At 43.4% G+C, this 19,164-nt stretch overlaps 1 protein-coding gene across 6 annotated transcripts in view; it reads right to left on the bottom strand.

Annotated features, from left to right (window-relative positions):
• MTG2 (mitochondrial ribosome associated GTPase 2) overlaps positions 1-19,164 on the bottom strand; it is a 40,945-nt gene that overhangs the window by 9,378 nt on the left and 12,403 nt on the right. For 4 of the 6 annotated variants that reach the window (XM_050917798.1, XM_050917797.1, XM_050917795.1 and 1 more), the window contains one exon: positions 18,736-19,085. In XM_050917798.1, the coding sequence (XP_050773755.1) occupies positions 18,736-19,085 (350 nt within the window). Of the gene's footprint in view, positions 1-574; positions 2,140-17,653; positions 19,086-19,164 lie in introns of those variants that run through there. The other 2 variants (XM_050917800.1, XM_050917799.1) reach the window with 2 other exon arrangements.

The raw sequence follows: 19,164 nt of genomic DNA, 5'->3' as shown, positions 1-19,164 counted from the left end.
GATAACCAGAACAAAGCTCATGGAGCATGCAATGACATTCCATTTATTACAGAAAAACAAAGCTGGCGTTACACAGATTACACCGTAAGTTAATTCATTTGCTTTGCATTTCAGAGCTCAGCATTCATCTTTAATAACCCTGGCTTATTTGCACTCTCCGTGCTTCCTATTTATTTTTTACCTTCTATCTAATTAACAACCCATTAAGTTGCACACCTGCATTAAATGCATCCTCTGACCTAGCACTGTAGGCATTAACCCTATATTAGAGCCATCGGCATCCTACTGAGCTCACTTTACAAAATTCACTGAAGGGCTGATGAAAGTAGGACAGCAAAGACAACGTTTGAGGCATCACATCCTAGTAGATAAAGCTATTTCCTCCCCTCAAAGATACCTATCAGAAAGTTCCCCTCTACTGGATTGTCAACTATTAATACCTAGCTCGTAAAATTCTTTACAATATTAAAATACATGTCAAACAAAATGACACATCAACTAAACTTAACATTTTCATTTTTTTTAAACTTCAATTTTTTAAAAATAAAATATAGAATGGTAGACGAAAGGGAAGTTCTTGGAAACATGTTACCTTTAATGCAGAGATCAATATGGAAATAAGTGTGATTTTAGCATCTCTGGTAGTTTAATTTTTCTTTAAAAAATTCTGATGACTCATTTGTGAAAATACACAGGAAAAGTGCTAGATTCATCAAACTTAGCAGCAGCAGAACCATTCAGTGCAAAAAATGCTAACAAATTTTCCATTCATATGCCTCGTGCTTGCATATCACCACGCTTCCTGATTTTTGCTTTTTTCATAGCCTAACCTTCCCCCTCTCACTCCTTTTCCCCACCACTCTCTCTGCTTTTCATCACCAATCACTTTCCTTCTAGCACCCCTGCTGTCCCAAACTGCAACCCTTCACTTTTCCATCTGTCCAATCCCCTACTTGTCCCACAGCCACCTGTCCCCACTACACGCTCCTACATTTTGTCTCTAACCTAGCATGTAAATAATGCCACCCCATACCTCTCAACCTTGTCCTATCACTGTGAGAGACAAACCATCACAATGCGTGACCAATGCTCCCAGTGTGGAATACTTGGGTTTTGTTGCAGGTCATGGAAGAACTGAAATGTTATAACAGTTTTTAAGTATAAAAGCTGATTTTAAAAATACTTTCATACTCTAAATAAACCAGCTTTGCAATCTGTTACACATTGGAGGGAGCTGGAGATGTGAGGAAAGGAGAGAGTCCTTGTCTGGGACTTTCACGGGGCACAAGGAGAAGGTGGATTTCTGGATGGAAAGGTGGGCCCTCCCATACACAATTAATGCTTGGGCTGGCAACCCTCTTCCCTCCCACCACAACTAGTTCAAGCAGATCTCAGAGCCTCTCCTGTCTGGGGTCCTCTGCTTCTGCACCTCTCTCTTTGCATTCCAAGAAGCAGGACAGGCCTGCGAGGGAGGGAGCCTAGTTGTTTTCCAGGACGGCAGAAGAAATTTAGAAAATACAGGCTGAATTTTTCACAAGAGGAGGGCAACATCCCAGCCTGTTAAAAGCCAAAAAACCCGGGGAATGTTCAAACCCAACTCCCATCCCATAAAAAAATATTATAGAGCGGTTCAGCCTGTTCCCTCTCTCATGCCTCACCTTCCCCCAAACCAGTCAGCTCTTGGGCTCCCTCCCTCAGAATCACTTTGTTGTTTGAGGGGCATGTGGCCCAGACCTGCCTCCGGCTCCTTCCTCTTTAGGTGTTGCTTCTTGTCCAGGGACTGCTACCTGGGTATGTAGTCCGTTGAGACAGAGTGCTTGAGGCTGAGGAAAGATGGAGCAGACCAGCACCCTTGAAAACCCAGCACTCAAAAAAAAATCACAAACAAGATACGTTTTATAATGCCAAGCAATCCCACTAACTTGTATTGTTTATTTCTGTTCCTATGTTCTCCTCACTTCTCTCTGTTGGTCTGCCCCGGTCACACCTTGTCCTTATTCACAGCCACTTTGATTTCCTTATCCATGTTAAGCAGCATAGCAGAGTAGCCTTATTGACTCAGTGGGGTCACTCATGGGCACGGTATCAGACTCTGGCCTTTCAACTGTACGGCTCAGATGTTCAAAGCTGTTTAGGCATCTAAATCCAATTGAGATCAATAGAGTTAGGTAAACAAATACTCCTCAGGATGTGGGTCTAAGCTCCTTGGGACAGGGATCATCTCTCCCTATTATCAGACAAGTACTTAATACACAGTTGGAGCATTGTATCAATAAAGATGTAATAATTCTGAAGCGGCTTCTAAAGGATTAACTGTACATGCAGCAAGTGAAGAGACCAGAATGTCTGTAAGCCGAACCTGTGCTTTATTATCTGCTTCAGCTCCCAAGAGGAGTTTTAATGATGGATTGTAAAAGATGACGCAGCTGACAACAGCCAGATCTCTTTCAGCATTGATAATTATGCTTGAGCCAACTGTTCTTAAACAGGGAGCACCAGAACAGCTGAAGAGCTTTTCAACTAAGGAGCCAGACAAATAGTTTCCTGTTTAAATTCCTGCTTACACTGAAGGAAGGTCTGTTTGGTCTCTCTCTAGTAGCCCTGAGGACTAGATTGCAGCTTTTTACTCTGTGGCCCTCGTACCCCATTAAGAGTAATACAGTGCACAACAGCAGTGTTCCACATGTGGTGTAAGCTACCTGCTGCTTAATAAGGTGCACCAAATCCAGGCCAGGGGCACACAGGGTTGAATCCTGCTCACATTCAAGTCAATGGCAAAATGTCATGTCATTTAATTGATGTAGGATCAGGCCCATAACTGCTTGTAAAATTAAGCAACTAGGGGATAGTAACCCAATTAATGTCCTCCTCCTTTCTACATTTTGGCCACTCAATATGCCCTCTCTTGGGTTTAACAGGCAATTAAGGCTACACTCGAGCAAAATGCTTAAGCACATACTTAAATTTAAACTTTTCTTCAATGAATTACTCACATGCTTAAAATGCTTTGCTGGATCAGGACCTTAAACTCCATCTTCGGTATTGGTGAGTGAAGTATTTCACCATAAAAATGAAACCTGATCAAGAAACATCTTTTTCTTTTTTGGAGAGTAACTACTGTATCTACAGTACTTGGGCATCTCAGCTTCAGCCTTGAGAACTGGTTTCTGCATTTCCTACACATGCTTAAATATTAGGTTCAGGTAGCACACATTGTTTGCGTTCATTCTAAATGGACAAAAGAACGGAGTGATTTTCCATCATAGCTGAGACGTGCTATATAGTATAGGTCAATACAATGTGGACACAGTTCTGAAAAGACCCTGATTGGTGAACACATTAGGAACACTGAAGACTGTTATTATCCTCACTAGCTGAGCCACAGTGGTCTCGCATAAGAGTAACCATCAAGCTTTTTGTTCTCAGTTATTCTCATCCCCAATCATTCATTTTAGCAGTCTGTAGAACAGGAGGAAAAAGTCTCTCAGAGGTGAGGCCAATTATGCCTTTGCTACATTCATTCATTCAAAATGAAAAGCTTGATAAAGTTATTATTTTAAAGCTTAGGATAATTACAGGGAACAATGTACTTGAGAGCAACTTGAGCTGAGATTTGCAGACACCTCTCAGTATGACCTGTTAGAGAGACTAGACCTCTTTTCCATTATAAATATCACAAAGGGGACCTCATAAAGAGCAATGATATTAATACATCAACAGTCTCTTGAAATGCTCACACATCATGGGCCAACATTTTCAAAGTTGTGCACATGGATTTGCACTTAATTTGTGTGCACAATCAATAATTGCATGCAATAATTACATATTCACTTTATACAAATGCCTATCAGTTGACTTGCATAAGCAATTACAGCAACTGCATGTACAAATTAACATATAAATACGTATGCTTTTTCATAAAGAGGTCTCCAAATCTGGGCCCTGTTGTCCAAATTTAGGGAGGCTTACATTAAGCTTACAGAAATATTTATGTGAAATGAGTTGGTGGCCCCAGCCCGGCTCCAATTCATCAGCTGTCCACATCATCAAAACCATCACCTTTACAACAAAAATTGGCATTAATTCACAGTCTTACCAACAGGCAGGTAAGAGGAGCCAGGGATAGAACAAACAAACATACTAACTATGGTTGGGTAGTAAAGGGAAACCTGCATGACTTTTGTCTGCTCTATGGATAAAGGAATGCAGTTTTCATGGCTGTCAATTCAACAGATGGCAAATGCTTTAAAATATTATGTGAAATGAAGTAAGTTTAAATAGGTATTTTGTTAGTAACACAAGATAAGAAATATGTAGGACTTAAGTACATTGAATGCATATATTTTAACAAAGGCACTGCCAGAAATCTGACTTTTCCCTATCTTTATACTTGTAAAGTATCATAATGTTCTGTATTTGTTTTTGAAGTAGTATTTCATGGCCGTTTTCTTTTTCAAACTTTAAACCAACACAACACTCATGAGCAATCTAGAAAAACACAGCGGGCTTGCACATGGAATAAAGCAAGGAAACCCTCTATTTCAGGTGTCCAGGGAATTACTGTAAATAGGGCAGGATGTAAAACAATTTTTAAAAATGACAAAAATAGTTTCAAAGTGTACCAGAGGCAAAAATCTAACCTAGAGAAGGAATCAAATTACCTGAAAGCTAATGTTCAAGCAGCAGCACTTACTCTCACTGTTGAAAGTCAAATGATAGTAAAAGATTTCAGCTTGGTCTCAAGCCTTATTGTAATGAGCTCTGTATTGTACGCCTTTCACAGTAATAAGTTTTACCTTTTTGAAAGGTATCTTATAAAGTTGCATTACTTTACCCACCTTGTCATAAACAGATAGCTAAGGGTTAATGTCTCTTTCACCTGTAAAGGGTTAACAAACAGTGACCTGCAACACCTGACCAGAGGACCATTCAGGAGACAAGATACTTTCAAACCTCGGTGGAGGGAAACCTTTGTTTGTTTTTTTGGGTTTGGCTTTGTTCTCTTTGAGTCCTGGAAGGAACTAGACATGCAACCAGGTTTTTTTGCCAATCTCCCTGCTACAGTCTCTTATATATTTAGAATAGTAAGTATTTAGTAAGGAAGGCGGTTATAGTCTTTTGATGTTTTTTCCTTTATTTGCAAATGTGTATCTGGCTGGTAGAGTTCTAATGTGTATTTGGCTGAAAGTATTTTAAATTGAATTTCTGTTGGACGATGCTTTTTTTCCTCCAGTTTCTATAAGCTGAAAGACCCTGTAATATTCCATCTTGAATTTACAGTGATTTTTTTAATTCTCTTTTCTTTTTATTAAAAGTTTTGTTTTTAAGACCTGTATGATTTTTTTTTTCCTTGTTGAGGCTCAAGGGAATTGAATCTGTACTTAACAGGGAAGAAAGAGAAAGGAGGGGAGAGGGGTGGAATCCCTTTGTTTTAGGTTCATGGAGCTTGAATCTGTATTGCCTCTGGGTGAGGGAGAAGGGGAAGGGGGAAGGAACATCCCTCCCTGTTTTAAGATTCAAGGGGTTTGAATCACAGTCATCTTCCAGGGTAACCCAGGGAGGGAAGCCTAGGAAAGGCACTGGTGAAGGAAAGAGTTTACTTTCCTTGTGTTAAGAACCAGGGGGTCTGGGTCTTGGGGGTCCCCAGGGAAGGTTTTGGGGGGACCAGAGTGTATCGGGCACTGGAATTCCTGATTGGTGGCAGCGCTACAGGTTCTAAGCTGGTAATTGAACCCCCCCTTGTCTGTTGATTCAGAGGTGGGTGTCGTGATTCCTGCAACTACGGAAGATTTATTTGATGGCGATGATCAGTATGATGAGGACCAAGAGGAGGAGGCTCCAGCAGAGAGCACAGAGCATTTTATCCCCCCAAACAGCCAGGATCTTTTCCTCACCCTTACTGAGGTTCCCTGCCAGCCATCTCAAGGCAGTACTCCAGAAAATGAAGCTGAGGGACCGTCCTCTGGTGAGTGTAATTTTTTTTACTAAAAGCTTCGGTTTAATGTAAGCCTTTTTTACTGGGTGCTTCAAATCACTACCTGTACTTAGAGTCACTGACCAAGTAGATTAAAAACCTTTCCTAAAACAGTGACCCATGAGGTGGTTTTTAGAAAAGTCTCCATTGTAACAGGGCGGATTCATCCTGCTTGTTGGGGGAACGCGAGAGCAAACCGGGGAAGGAGAGTAGCTTCGCCGCGGTTTGCTCTCCCGTTCCCCGAACCACCCAGCAAACCGCAGGCAAGGAGACCTGCTTGTTCGGGGACCGCGAGAGCAAAGCAGGGAAGGAGACCAGCTTCGCCGCGGTTTGCTCTCGCGTTCCCCGAACCACCGAGCAAACCGCAGGCAAGGAGACCTGCTTGTTCGGGGACCGCGAGAGCAAAGCAGGGAAGGAGAGTAGCTTGATTACCAGTACAATCTACTACAGGGATTACTAGCCATTATTAACTTACCATTTTCTCCGGGCACGGTCTGTGTGCTCCCCTAACCTGCGTCTGAGCAGAACTCTCTGTCCTCAGCCACAAGCAATAAGTATTAAAGGAATCCTAAGGTGACCTTGTGGTAAAGTAAAATGTTCAAGGTTCGGTAACAGGCACAGGTCAGTGAGGAGAAAGACTGTATGCATGGTTGTGTGAAATGTGTCTCATGATTCTTTTATCACTCTTTCCAAACCCCACCCCCCCACACACAGCTGCACATTTCTCCAGCCTCCCTCTCGCTTCTCATCTACGTGGGGGGGGTATCATAAGAAGACTGAGGAAAAGGAGGACGCGTGAGGACATGTTCACCGAAATTATGGCAGTAACCCGTACAGAGAGAGCTCTGCAGGGAGACTGGAAGCAATTGGTCGCAAAGTACAGGGAGGCTGCCAGTCAACGCGAAGACAGGAGGGACCAACGCGAAGACAGGAGGGACGCCAAAAATGATGTCAGGTGGCAGGAAGATCAGCGCTGGCGAGCAGCAACTCTGGATCTTCTTCGTGATCAGACTGACATCCTCCGCGATATGCTGCAAGAGCTCCGTGGTTTCAGAATGCCCCTACAGCCCGTGTATAACCTCCCTCAGTACTCACCCTGTCCCACACCTTCCAGAACCAGGCGTGTAAGAACGCGTGGGGGAAGGCTCTCTGCACCAGCCCCCTCCACTGCTGCGGACACTCCAACCAGAAGGCTTTCATTAGATTGAAAAGCCCTTTGTGTCCTGTTTTTTTCCCTCCTCTAATGATCCAAACTTCTCCCATGGCACCTTTGCCTATTTTTACTCTCAGGTCATGCTATTAAGGCAGTGTGACTGTAGTTTGGTAATGAACTAAAGCAAGCAGCTTTGGAAAGCTGCACGGAAGCTAGTTATCAGCATCAGGATTTGACAATTGGGGATATGGGTAATAAAGGGAAAACAAAGAAAGCAGCCATACCGTAACCTGGTCCATGAGAATTCTTGTTCTGTCTTCTCTGATGCACTTTCTTCTTTCAAACCTCCCTCCCCCTTCCTCCAAACCTCCCTCGCTCCGTCCCCCATAGAACGCTGAGTTATGAAATTTCATGCACAGTATTGTAACAACAAGCATGATGCTTGATTGATGAAAGGGTCTGATTTTAAATAAAGAACACAATTCTTGTAACAAATAGTAGTAACTTTATTTTCAATAAAAAAGCAGTTAAGGAAGGTTGCAGGTACTGTGCCTAGCAGCAGACGGAAGCAGCTAATGGTGGAGGTAGGTAATAATTGGGAAATACAGAATTATATGTTTTCCAATGGACAGCTCTCGCAAGTAACCTAAGCAAGCAATTGAGGAATGCTGCAGGCAAAGTATCTTGCAGCAGCAACACCGCATAGACGGGGAGGGCAGCAATCAATTGAAAGGAAAATCAGCATTCAAACTGTACCCTGGCCCATGAGGAAGCTACTTTTCAGTGCTTCTCTGATGCGCACAGCATCCTGGTGAGATCTTCTAATTGCCCTGGTGTCCGGCTGCGCATAATCAGCGGCCAGGTGGTTTACCTCAGTCTCCCACCCCGCTATAAAGGCCTCCCCCTTGCTCTCACAGAGATTGTGGAGCACACAGCAAGCAGCAATGACAAAGGGGATATTGGTTTGGCTAAGATCTGAGCGAGTAAGAAGCGTTCGCCATCTCGCCTTAAGCCTGCCAAATGCACATTCTACCACCATTCTGCACTTGCTCAGCCTGTAATTAAACAACTCCTGAGCACTGTCAAGGCTGCCTGTGTATGGCTTCATTAGCCAGGGCATCAAGGGGTAGGCTGGGTCCCCAAGGATAACTATAGGCATTTGGACATCTCCAACTGTTATTCTCTGATCAGGGAAGTAGGTCCCTTGCTGCAGCCGTTTAAACAGTGTAGTGCTCCTGAAGACACGTGCGTCGTGAACCCTTCCTGGCCATCCCACGTGGATGTTGGTGAAACGTCCCTTGTGATCCACCAGGGCTTGCAGAACCATCGAAAAGTACCCCTTGCGGTTAATGTACTGGGCACCCTGGTGTTCCGGTGCCAAAATAGGGATGTGGGTTCCATCTATGGCCCCCCCACAGTTAGGGAATCCCATTGCAGCAAAGCCATCCACAATGGCCTGCACGTTTCCCAGAGTCACAACCTTTCGAAGCAGCAGCTTAATGATTGCTTTGGATACTTCCAGCACAGCAGCCCCCACAGTAGATTTGCCCACTCCAAATTGATTCCCGACTGACCGGTAGCTGTCTGGCGTTGCAAGCTTCCATATGGCTATTGCCACTCGCTTTTCCACTGTGAGGGCTGGTCTCATCCTGGTATTATGCCGCTTCAGGACAGGAGAAAGCGAGTCACAAAGTTCAAAGAAAGTGCTCTTACGCATGCGAAAGTTCCGCAGCCACTGCGAATCGTCCCACACCTGCAGGACTATGCGGTCCCACCAGTCAGTGCTTGTTTCCCGTGCCCAAAAGTGGCGCGGAACGGGTAGAACCTCACCCATAACCGTCAGGAGCTCCAACGTGCAGGGGCCCGGGGAGTCAGAAAACTCGTTCTCCAGTTCGTCATCGCTGTCGTCCCCGCATTCAAGCATTCTCTCTTGCATTTCTGCATCATGGGTCAGCAGTGATAGAACGAGAATGCGTGAATTATTTACAGCATTCGCGATCAAGGACAAGAGCAGACCTGGATCCATGCTTGCTGCAAAATGGCGTTTCCCTCACTGCAGCCAGTAAAAACAGCGCGAACTGACTGTGTGCCGTTTACAGGAAGGGCTGTACCCAGAACCACCCAGGACGGGGACTTTGATCCCATCATGCACTGGGCTAGTAACCCATAATTCCAAAGGGCAGGGACCCGTGCAGGAACTGTGGGATAGGTACCCAGAGTGCAACGCTCAGGGAAAAGATGGACGCCAGGGAACATGGACGCTCAACATCGATGTAAGTAGCCCTAGTGTGGACGTGCAAAATCGATTTTATAAAGCCTGCTTTATAAAATCGATTTTAATAACATCGATTTTACCCTGTAGTGTGGACGTGGGCTTAGAGGAATTCATGCTGGTACCCCAACTTTTGGACTCTAAGGTTCAAATTGGGGAAAGATACCATCACACACCTATAGTCCCATTAACTTCCACAGAACTATGTACAAGAGTAAGGGCTGCAACATCATGATCTACATGCATGCTGGTACTATAACCCTTGCCTTTTACCCTCAAAATGATTTACAAACATCAAGTGATAGTTCCTCCTAGCAATGAGTGACCGCCCCGTTTTTTTCAAGCTGGGGAAACAGAAGCAAAGATAAACCCCTCTTCCAAAACCACAGTAATCCATATTAGAACCAGTATTACAACTCAAAAAATCCTGACTCCTTGTTCTCATCATAGTCCAGGCCCCTCTTTACAGAGTATCTTCACAAAAAGCCAATTGTCCAAGTTTAGAACAGCTTTTGAGATCACGTCGTTCAGCTGCTGAAGACATTCCCCCTTGGGTACATGTGCTACACATACAGGGATAATTTTGTCCATTCAGAACAGCATTTCATTCGGCAACAGTACAAACAAGTTACTCACAATGCCCCTGGAGAAACTAAACAAACCAGAAATTTAAAGCAGGCAAAACAGTAACAAAAATTAAAGAAGTAAATCTGTCTACAGCATTTTTTTTTATTAAAAAGTAGAAATCATTGCCAACCTACTGGATACTGTAAAATCATAGAATATCAGGGTCGGAAGGGAGTTCAGGAGGTCATCTAGTCCAACCCCCTGCTCAAAGCAGGACCAATCCCCAACTAAATCATCCCAGACCCTATTTTCTTGAAATTATCTCTTTGTTTGTAGGAATTCAGCAAACTGCAGCAGTGTTAAATTGCAAAGCACTTTAGGAAGCACATTCCTTCAAACAGTACTGAGTATGGCAGAGATTCTGCTAGCTCTCATTAGTTTCATACAAAGAACTAAAAGCTCATGCTAAACAGGGCTAGTGGATCATCTAGCTGGAAACTACTATTCTGTGACCTAGTTAAAATTAGACAGGAGTAGCGAAATGTAGTTTCCTTGATTAAATGAGGAACCTAACCACTGAGCAAACACAGCAGCAAGGGGGAAGAGAGGACTGCAAAAACTGAACAAAAATATGGCTTATACTAAACTGCTCTTGCATTAATTTCTGTAGTCCTTCTGAAAAATTAAAAGGGAGACTAGCCATTAATATAAGTAAAATTGCAGAATGTTGAAACAAAATATATTTAAAGCTTTTCTAATATCAAATACTGCTTTGGTTACAACTTCAATTCACATTAAAATGAGGTTCATTCTCAGAAGATGAAATAAGATCTCCATCTCTTCCATCCAGGTTCCTGTGAACTAGCAACATGGAGATAAAAAAGTAGACTTCAAGGACTTCAGTGGGGAAAACAGTGAGATACAGGAGATCATATACAGTAACTCCTTGCTTAACATTGTAGTTATGTTCCTGAAAAATGCAACTTTAAGCGAAATGATGTTAAGCGAATCCAATTTCCCCATAAGAATTAATGTAAATAGGGGGATTAGGTTCCAGGGAATTTTTTTTCACTAGACAAAAAAACCTACATATTATACGGATATACACACAGTATATGCTTTAAACAATTTAATACTGTTCACAGCTATGATAATTGCGAAGCGTGGTTGAGGTGGTGAAGTTAGAGGGCGGAGGAGAGAGGGATATTTCCCAGGGAATGCCTTGCTGCTAAATGATGAACTAGCACTCGGCTGAGCCCTCAAGGGTTAACACGCTGTTAATGTAGCCTCTCACACAAGGCAGCATGAACACGAGGGCGGGAAAGACAGCACAGCAGAGAAAGACATACACCTTGCATGTAGGGGAGAGAGAGATACATACACACTGCCCCTTTAAGTAAGCTGACCCACTCTTAAATGCATTGTCTTTTTAAGTGGATCAGGAAGTTGAGACAGCAGCTGCTGCCCCAGGCGCTCTCTGTCTCTCTCCATCCCTGTCCCCTCCCTGCTCTATATGGAGAAGGGGTAAGTGGGGTGCAGGAGCAGGGGGGAGGGGAACACTCTGACATTAGCCCTCCCCCCCCCAGCTTCCTCCCTGCACAGCAAGCAGGAGTCTCTGGGAGCAGCTCCAAGGCAGAGACAAGGAGCAGCACATGGCAGTGAGGGGAAGGACAGCTGAACTGCCTGGCAATTGATAGCCTGCTGGGTGACTGCAGCACAGGGAATTTAGGGGAGTGGGGAGCTGATAGAGGGGGCTGCTGGTCCACTCTGATTACAAGCCCCCACCAGCTAGCTGCAACGGGCTGCTCTTCCTGCAAGTAGTGGACAAAACAGGCGGCTGCCAAATGACGTTAAAAGGGACCACTGCACAACTTTAAATGAGCATGTTCCCTAATTGATCAGCAATGTAACAACGTTAACCGGGACGACTTTAAGTGAGAAGTTACCGTAGTAGGAAAAGGGAGCAATGCAAGGACACTAAGAAGTGGGACTGGGAGCAGATCTTGCAGTATGTGCCAACTTTGCAGATAGCATATTTTATTTGCAACAGTTAATTTCATTTCTCCTACATTTCCACTGGTGGGACTAATTTCCTTTGTGAACCTAGTATTTTCAGCTGAAACATATAGATTACAGCACAGGTACCTTGGACATTGACTCTGCTAGAAGTTAGTTTCCATCACCAGTTCTTATCCAACATTTACCCTATTAACTCCATCATACTTTGTATACCTTGAGGATACTTTCTGATTTTCATCAGAGATGGGTCAAAGACTTGAAAGTTTTCTAGCCTCCTGCTCACTGTTATACACTGCAAAGCAAGGCTTGTTCTACAAAGAGTCTAAATAAGTAAAATTTTCCTGACTGAATAAACTATTGGGGCACCAGTATTCTGAATGCTCGGCTAATTTAGGGACATATTCTGTCACCCTTAATACTAAATAGTACTTCACTCTACGAGGAGTCCCATTGAAATCAACTAAGCTGTTTGTGGAAAAAGGTACTAAACACAAGCAAAGATGAGAGAAAATGGCCTTAAAAAGTGTAATGTTTCTAGTCCAATGTTTTAAAATACCAACAGATTTAGGGCTATTGAGCACTTTTTTCCACTGGATGAAGGGAAACATGCCCTTATGAAACCGTCTGAAGCTAATCATATGAACACACAATGAAGAACATCACATTGTGCTCTGAGATGCCAATCAGCTACTTGTTATAGACAAAAACTAATTTAGTCAGTATTATACGTTGTTAAACTACTTAGCAACCTTCTAGCACAGAAATAGGTTTCAGAGAAAGAATTTCTCAAAGGTGGGATTGCTTGTTATGCTCTGATTGCATATTACTATGCAGAAAATTCGTAAGAACTGGTGTTATGGAAAAAAGCTCCGATGTACATAGGCCTTAAAGGGTATGTCTCCACTGCAATGTAAGCCCAAGGTTTGAACTCAAGCTCAAGCCTAATCCTCCCAGACTACATACAAATTGTGCTAACACAGAGCTCAGATCTAGGGGCCCAGGACCCCACGGTGGTGGAGGGTCCAATTCTGAGTCAAGCCAGAACCCAGGTTCAAGCCCTACTATTTCACACTAAAGGCACAGCCTCACTGGACTTGAGCTCTGGAAATCCAACAAAAGCTTACCACAATCCCACAGACAGAACTTCTATGTCCTCTGGACAGTCAAGTTTGCTTGACAGTCAGTTTTCCCACACTGCGGCATAAAGTGCTTGAGTGGGCACATTTTGGAAGGGCACTAGGACTTGGGCTGGCATAATGCAGTGTAGATGCTGAAGCCCCAGGTTGGGACCCAGTGTTCGACAATTCATAACTTGGGGTTACAAATGAGTGTAGATGCTCAAGCCCTAGGTTAACAAACGCAGGATTTGCTAACTCCAGTTCTACACCAATCCTGGGCTTACATTGCAGCATAGAACATACCTTAACAGGAACCCCATCAACTTAAAAGCTAGTCCATTAAAAACCCATCCAGAGCTAAAAGTAGTTCCACTGTGCACACCTGCCAACTTTGGTGGTCTGACAACATTTTCCTGTTTTTCTCGTGTTGCTGTGTGGAAAAACTCACAGAGCAAAAAACAGAAAATAAAAAAAGGAAAATAGTGTTTCTAATTTTTTTCAGTTATAGAAATATTAGGTGTCACTGAGAATAAATATATTTCAGAGAAATTAGATTCTAAAGTGAACCATATCCCTTCAAAGTGAATACTACATTTAATCTTGATTCCACTTAAACTAGTTTCTGACACAGCTTACCTGACCAACATGGACTAGACCAAGCTGTAAGATCAGTATTTTGAAGCCATGTTTCAAGCAGGATCATGATGAAACCAAGTTCAGAAGTGTTCCCAAATTCTGTTTAAAAGCTAGGGCACAGTAGAACTTCAGGACCCATCTATTCTACAAGTGCAATCATAGCAGGAGATTCATAGTACAACATGGCTGTCCTTCAATAGGCCATTCAAAGGCTGAGTATGGTTTGGGAAACAGCCAAAGTATTTCCTGTAGACCAAAATCTTGGTCCGATTGAAATCAATGGGAGTTTTGCCATTGAGCTGAATGGGACCTGTACATTTGTCCCGGTTTGCTTTGCCAGAAACAACTGGGGAGGTACATATACAGGTAGCGTCTATACTTAAATTTTAGCATCTCTAACTGGAGCACAATGAGAAGGATTGAATGGTACCTTTCTTACCAAGAGACCAAGACAGCACACTAATATATGGGATAAAGATAGCAGGGACAATTAAACAGTTCTTCACTAAACAATTACACAAACCACAACCATCACTACCCCACACGACTTGCTGCTAATGGAAGAATTTATTGAGTGTTCCATCACACGAGATACTCTCCTTTTAAGAAAAGAGTTGAAAAAGCTAATAGAGCAGGGATACAATTCACACACTTTTTTTTTCTTTCAAGATTTCTTAGGCCTTAAATTACAACTGTAATTCACAAGATATACTGCGCTTTAAAGTGCCTAAAAAGAGTTTGCGGAGCACATGTAGCACTGCTAAGTGGCATGGATTTGTACAATACAATGGCAACAGAAAGGGAGGCTTGGAAGTCCCTGTTTTGATATGACCAGAATGCTGGTCAGCAGTGACAAGTGGCTTTAAAATGACAGATTTGGTCTTGACAGTGTCTAAAAGCAATGTTTATCAAATGTGGCCACAAGTGACTCTGCTTACAGCCACAGTCTCCTGGGCAATGATTGGGGGGGAGGGGGTCAGAAAAGCAGTAGATCCCTCCCCTAGGGTTGCCAGCAATGGTTGGGCCCTAGCCACCTCTGGTGACAGAAAAGCTGGAGGAATAGATAGTCAGGGAGTTCCCCACCTTCCAAAGGCTGGTGAAGTCAGGCTCCAGCCCTGGGATGGCGGGTGGCAGGCTCCAGCCATGGGGCTTCAGGCTCCATATCCCAGCCATAGAATGGCGGGCTCTGGCCCCAAGGTCACCGCCACAGTCTGAGGCCACCAAAAAAAATTGTTGTGAGAAACCCTGGTCTAAAGTAATATTAGCATATTGGTTCTTGACAACGTTAATCCCATCCATTCCTTTCTCCAGAAGAACCCTACTAGCAAAGCCTGAAGTGGCTCCACATCCTGCTGGGTGAAATAGTGCCATACAGCTGCGCCCCACATTTAGACTGATGCTAACGTCGCAGCTGGACATGAAGGATGCAGGAAGTATGAAAAAGTGTAAGGGGCACTTGCAGACATAGTCCACCTCTCTCTCATAAGAGGATAAATTTTTCACTTACCTTTCTTTGGTTTGTTTTCTTAATTTCACAAAAACATCTGGGTCTGTAATCATATTTAGCATACATATAGGCTCCATGCTTGGATCACTATATAGCCATTAATAATCCTCACAACAAGCATGTGAGGTAGGTAATTAAATGTTCTCCCTATTTTATAAGATAGGAAAACAGGCAGTGAGCTAAACAGTTTTCACTGTGTCTCAGAATGAAAGATAACATAGAAAACATGATCGGAGGGAAGATTGAAAAAATTGGGTTTGTTCAATCTGAAGAAGAGAAGACTGAGAGGGGACATGACAACAGTTTTCAAGTATGTAAAAAGGATATTGCAAGGAGGGAGAAAAATTGTTCTCCTTAACTTCTGAGAATACGACAAGAAGAAATGGGTTTAAACTGCAGCAAGGGCAGTTTAGGTTGGACAATAGGAAAAACTTCTTAACTATTAGGGTGGTTAAGCACTAGAATAAATTGCCCAAGGAGGTTGTGGTATCTCCATCACTGGAGATGTTTAAAAGCAGGTTAGACAAATACCTGTCGGGGCGGCCTACGTCGGGGTGGGCAAACTTTTGGGCCTGAGGGTCACGTCGGTGAATAGAAATTGTACGGTGGGCCATGACTGAGGATGAGGAGTTCGGGGTGTAGGAGGGTGCTCTGGGCTCGGACAGAGGGGTTTGGAGGGGGAAATCAGGGCTGGGGCAAAGGTGTGGGAAGTGGTGCAGGTTCCGGTTGGGGGTATGGGCTCTGGTGTGGGGCTAGGGATGAGAGATTTGGGGTGCAGGAGGATGCTCTGTGCTGGGATCGAGGGGTTTGGAGAGCAGGACGGAGATCAGCACTGGGGCAGAGGTTTGGGGGGTGGGGAGAGGCTCAGGGGTGGAGGCTCCAAGCGGCGCCTACCTCTAGTGGCTCCCAGAAGCAGTGGCACATCCCTTCTCTGGCTCCTAGGTGTGGTGCAGCCCCTGACACGGCGCTCCAGCAGGAGCTCACGGCGTGACTTAAAATGGCTCACAGGTTGGAACCGGCTTGTGGGCCGTAGTTTGCCCACCCCTGGTCTAGGTAATACTTAGTCCTGCCATGAGTGCAGGAGACTGGACTAAATGACCTCTCTAGGTCTCTTCCAGTCCTATGATTCTATAATTGTTTTGGAAGAATAATAAGGGGCATAGCTCTTCTTCCACATTATATACATAGATCTTTGCATCGGAGTAACTAGGGACCCAATTCAAATCTGCTCCATACTAAATAGCAAAACAAGATCAGCAATGAGAATGTGTGTAACTGAATCCAGCAACTCCCTCCATCATCAGCACCACTTTGGTTTTGATAGGTCTCTTTGGTCCAGACTTATTAGAATGGAAGACCAACGAATTACAAAGTGTTTACACCAAGGAATACCAGTACATGGTCAGCAACCACATGGCTGCTAAGAGCTTCAGTGGCATAAAAAGACTACCAGTGATGGACACCAGTGAACACCCAGCAAGACTGTCTTAAGGGCATAGCTAGAGATCGATCCAGGTGGTACTCAATCTGCAAGGAGGCTACATCTCTGAGATTTGCCTTGATTATTCTTCAAAGCTGATCGCCCCAAACCTTCCTGGTGTTTCCTAAAAAAACCATTTGTAAAAACAAAACACAGCTGTTGATTCTGTATTTTGATATTACATTTTCCCCCAAGTGACAGGTGACTGGCTGGGCAGTGTAGAAATGGTAATGGGAGAAAGTAAGTCCATACACAAGATGATGACTGGGCTGAATGAGCCACTCTTGTAAGGATGTGCTCCTCATAAATGTTAGCCATCCTTGGGAATATATATATTATGCACACAAATTCTGCATATCAGTTGAGGTTCAGAGAATTGTCACCTTCCCTATAGCGGGGGGAAAATTATTAAAAAAAGAGCACTGCAGCTGATTTTTATCCTCCTCAGTAACTCTCACTATTGCAGTTAGAGGAGAGGTGATGGCTGATGTTAAATTTAAACCTTAAGAATATCCGCAGCATGAAATTTTCACTGTCAGTTAAATAAGCTTAGTTAAAAACCAATACTATTTTAGGGAATAAATGTTTCCATTTGGTCCAATATATTATAACAACATTCTCTAACTGTCCTTTTGACCTGTCCTTTTAATTCCTTGAAAGGTGAAGCTGTATATTATAAGATGGAATGTTTGCAAGCTCTGATGGTTGTCACTGTGTTTTCTTGATATAATAAAAAAAAAAATAGGGTGTTCACAACTTCAGATTATTGGCCTGGAAGTAAAAATTAATCTGATTCTTTTTATAGTCCATCATCCTTAGAAATAAATGCTGAACCAAGAACGATGGTCTTGCCTAACTTCTCATGTGTGTCTTACTCTCAGGATGCCAACAGCATATTAGAATTCTCTATAGAAAGAGATCAACGCATGGTCTCCCAGTGTTGGCTTTATAGAGGAACAGCAGCATCTGCTCATAAAAGGCAACTTATACATTTGGTGGAAACTGCTTCGCCGTTGAGATTAAAGGTCATCATTCTACCTATGATGAACATGAAAGGATAGTACCATTACAGCAACTTCTGTTTCTCCTCTTGAGGCTCAACCATCAGGACAGCAATATTAATAGTCTCACAGACATACAAAAATATACCTGGGCAAAGAATATGCACAAGACACTACTTCTGAGGAAAAAATGACTTAATGAAAGGCAAATGAACAGGAACACTGTCCACAAAAGAAAACAGGTGGAAAGAGAACATTTCCTGTCTGTGAGAATATAGCCCTAGCCTACTTTATTACAACCACCAGGCAGATATAGCTCCCAGTACAATTTGTGCAACCCATGATCACTTTAAAAGACTAGTTATTACTCCAGGGCCAAAAAATTGTCTAATATAACCTACTGTAAACCAGAATTTGTAAGCTAGTTTCCCTAGGTGACAGGCTAATTTGTTACGCACATCACCACAAGTCTCAAGCTTTTTCCTACAAAATTTAAAGGCCTCAAAAATAGGAGATGCTTATAGTTCAATTTGTTTGGTGCAGTAATCAAGAATAAATCTACAGCATGTTGTTTCCTGTGCCCCATGCTTCTCGCACACATACATCATAAGAACAGCCATACTGGGTCAGACCAAAGGTCCATCTAGCACAGTATCCTGTCTTCTGACAGTGGCCAATGACAGGTGCCCCAGAGGGAATGAACAGAACAGGTAATCAAGTGAGCCATTCCCTGTCTCCCATTCCCAGTTTCTGGCAAACAGAGGCTGAGGATACCATCCCTGCCCAAGCTGGCTAAAAGCCATTGATGGACCTATCCTCTATTATCTAGTTATTTTTGAACTCTGTTATAGTCTTGGCCTTCACAACATCCTCTGGCAGAGAGTTCCACAGGTTGAACATCTTGCAATAAACGATGTTGTTTTCCTCCTCCATTCAGCCTAGGGCTCACGGGAGCTCTAGTTCCTACCATTTGACTGGGTTTTGTCTACGTGATTGTTCAGTACTTACATAAGCATCATACAAATCTTTTAGGTGCAACAATAATGCCTCCAGATTGTCTCCTGTCAATGCAGATAGTGGGATGACTCTCTGCTCCACTCGCTCCTTAAGAAGTAATAAGTTAGTCTTCGACTGAGGCAGATCAATCTTATTCCCAATTACAGCATGAGGTCTCTTCGACAACCCTTCTTCATACTGCTCCAGTTCATATTTTAAGTCTTGGAGCTGAATCCATGGCTCAGACACAGACAGATCCACCACATATAAGAGAAAGCGGCAGTGTTCTATGTGCCTTAGAAAGGCCAATCCAAGGCCCCTGTTTAGATGAGCTCCTCTTATTATACCAGGAACATCAGCAACTATAAATGAGAGAGACCTGAATGTGAACACAATATGTTTAACTTAAAGAGGTTCTATTTGTCTGTCTGTCAGTCTAGC

This window comes from Gopherus flavomarginatus, chromosome 11 (genome assembly GCF_025201925.1).
Source record: "Gopherus flavomarginatus isolate rGopFla2 chromosome 11, rGopFla2.mat.asm, whole genome shotgun sequence".
NCBI classification, from domain to species: Eukaryota; Metazoa; Chordata; order Testudines; family Testudinidae; genus Gopherus; species Gopherus flavomarginatus.
The sequence above is the reverse complement of the archived record's forward strand: the minus strand, read 5'-3'. Positions and strand labels throughout refer to the sequence as shown.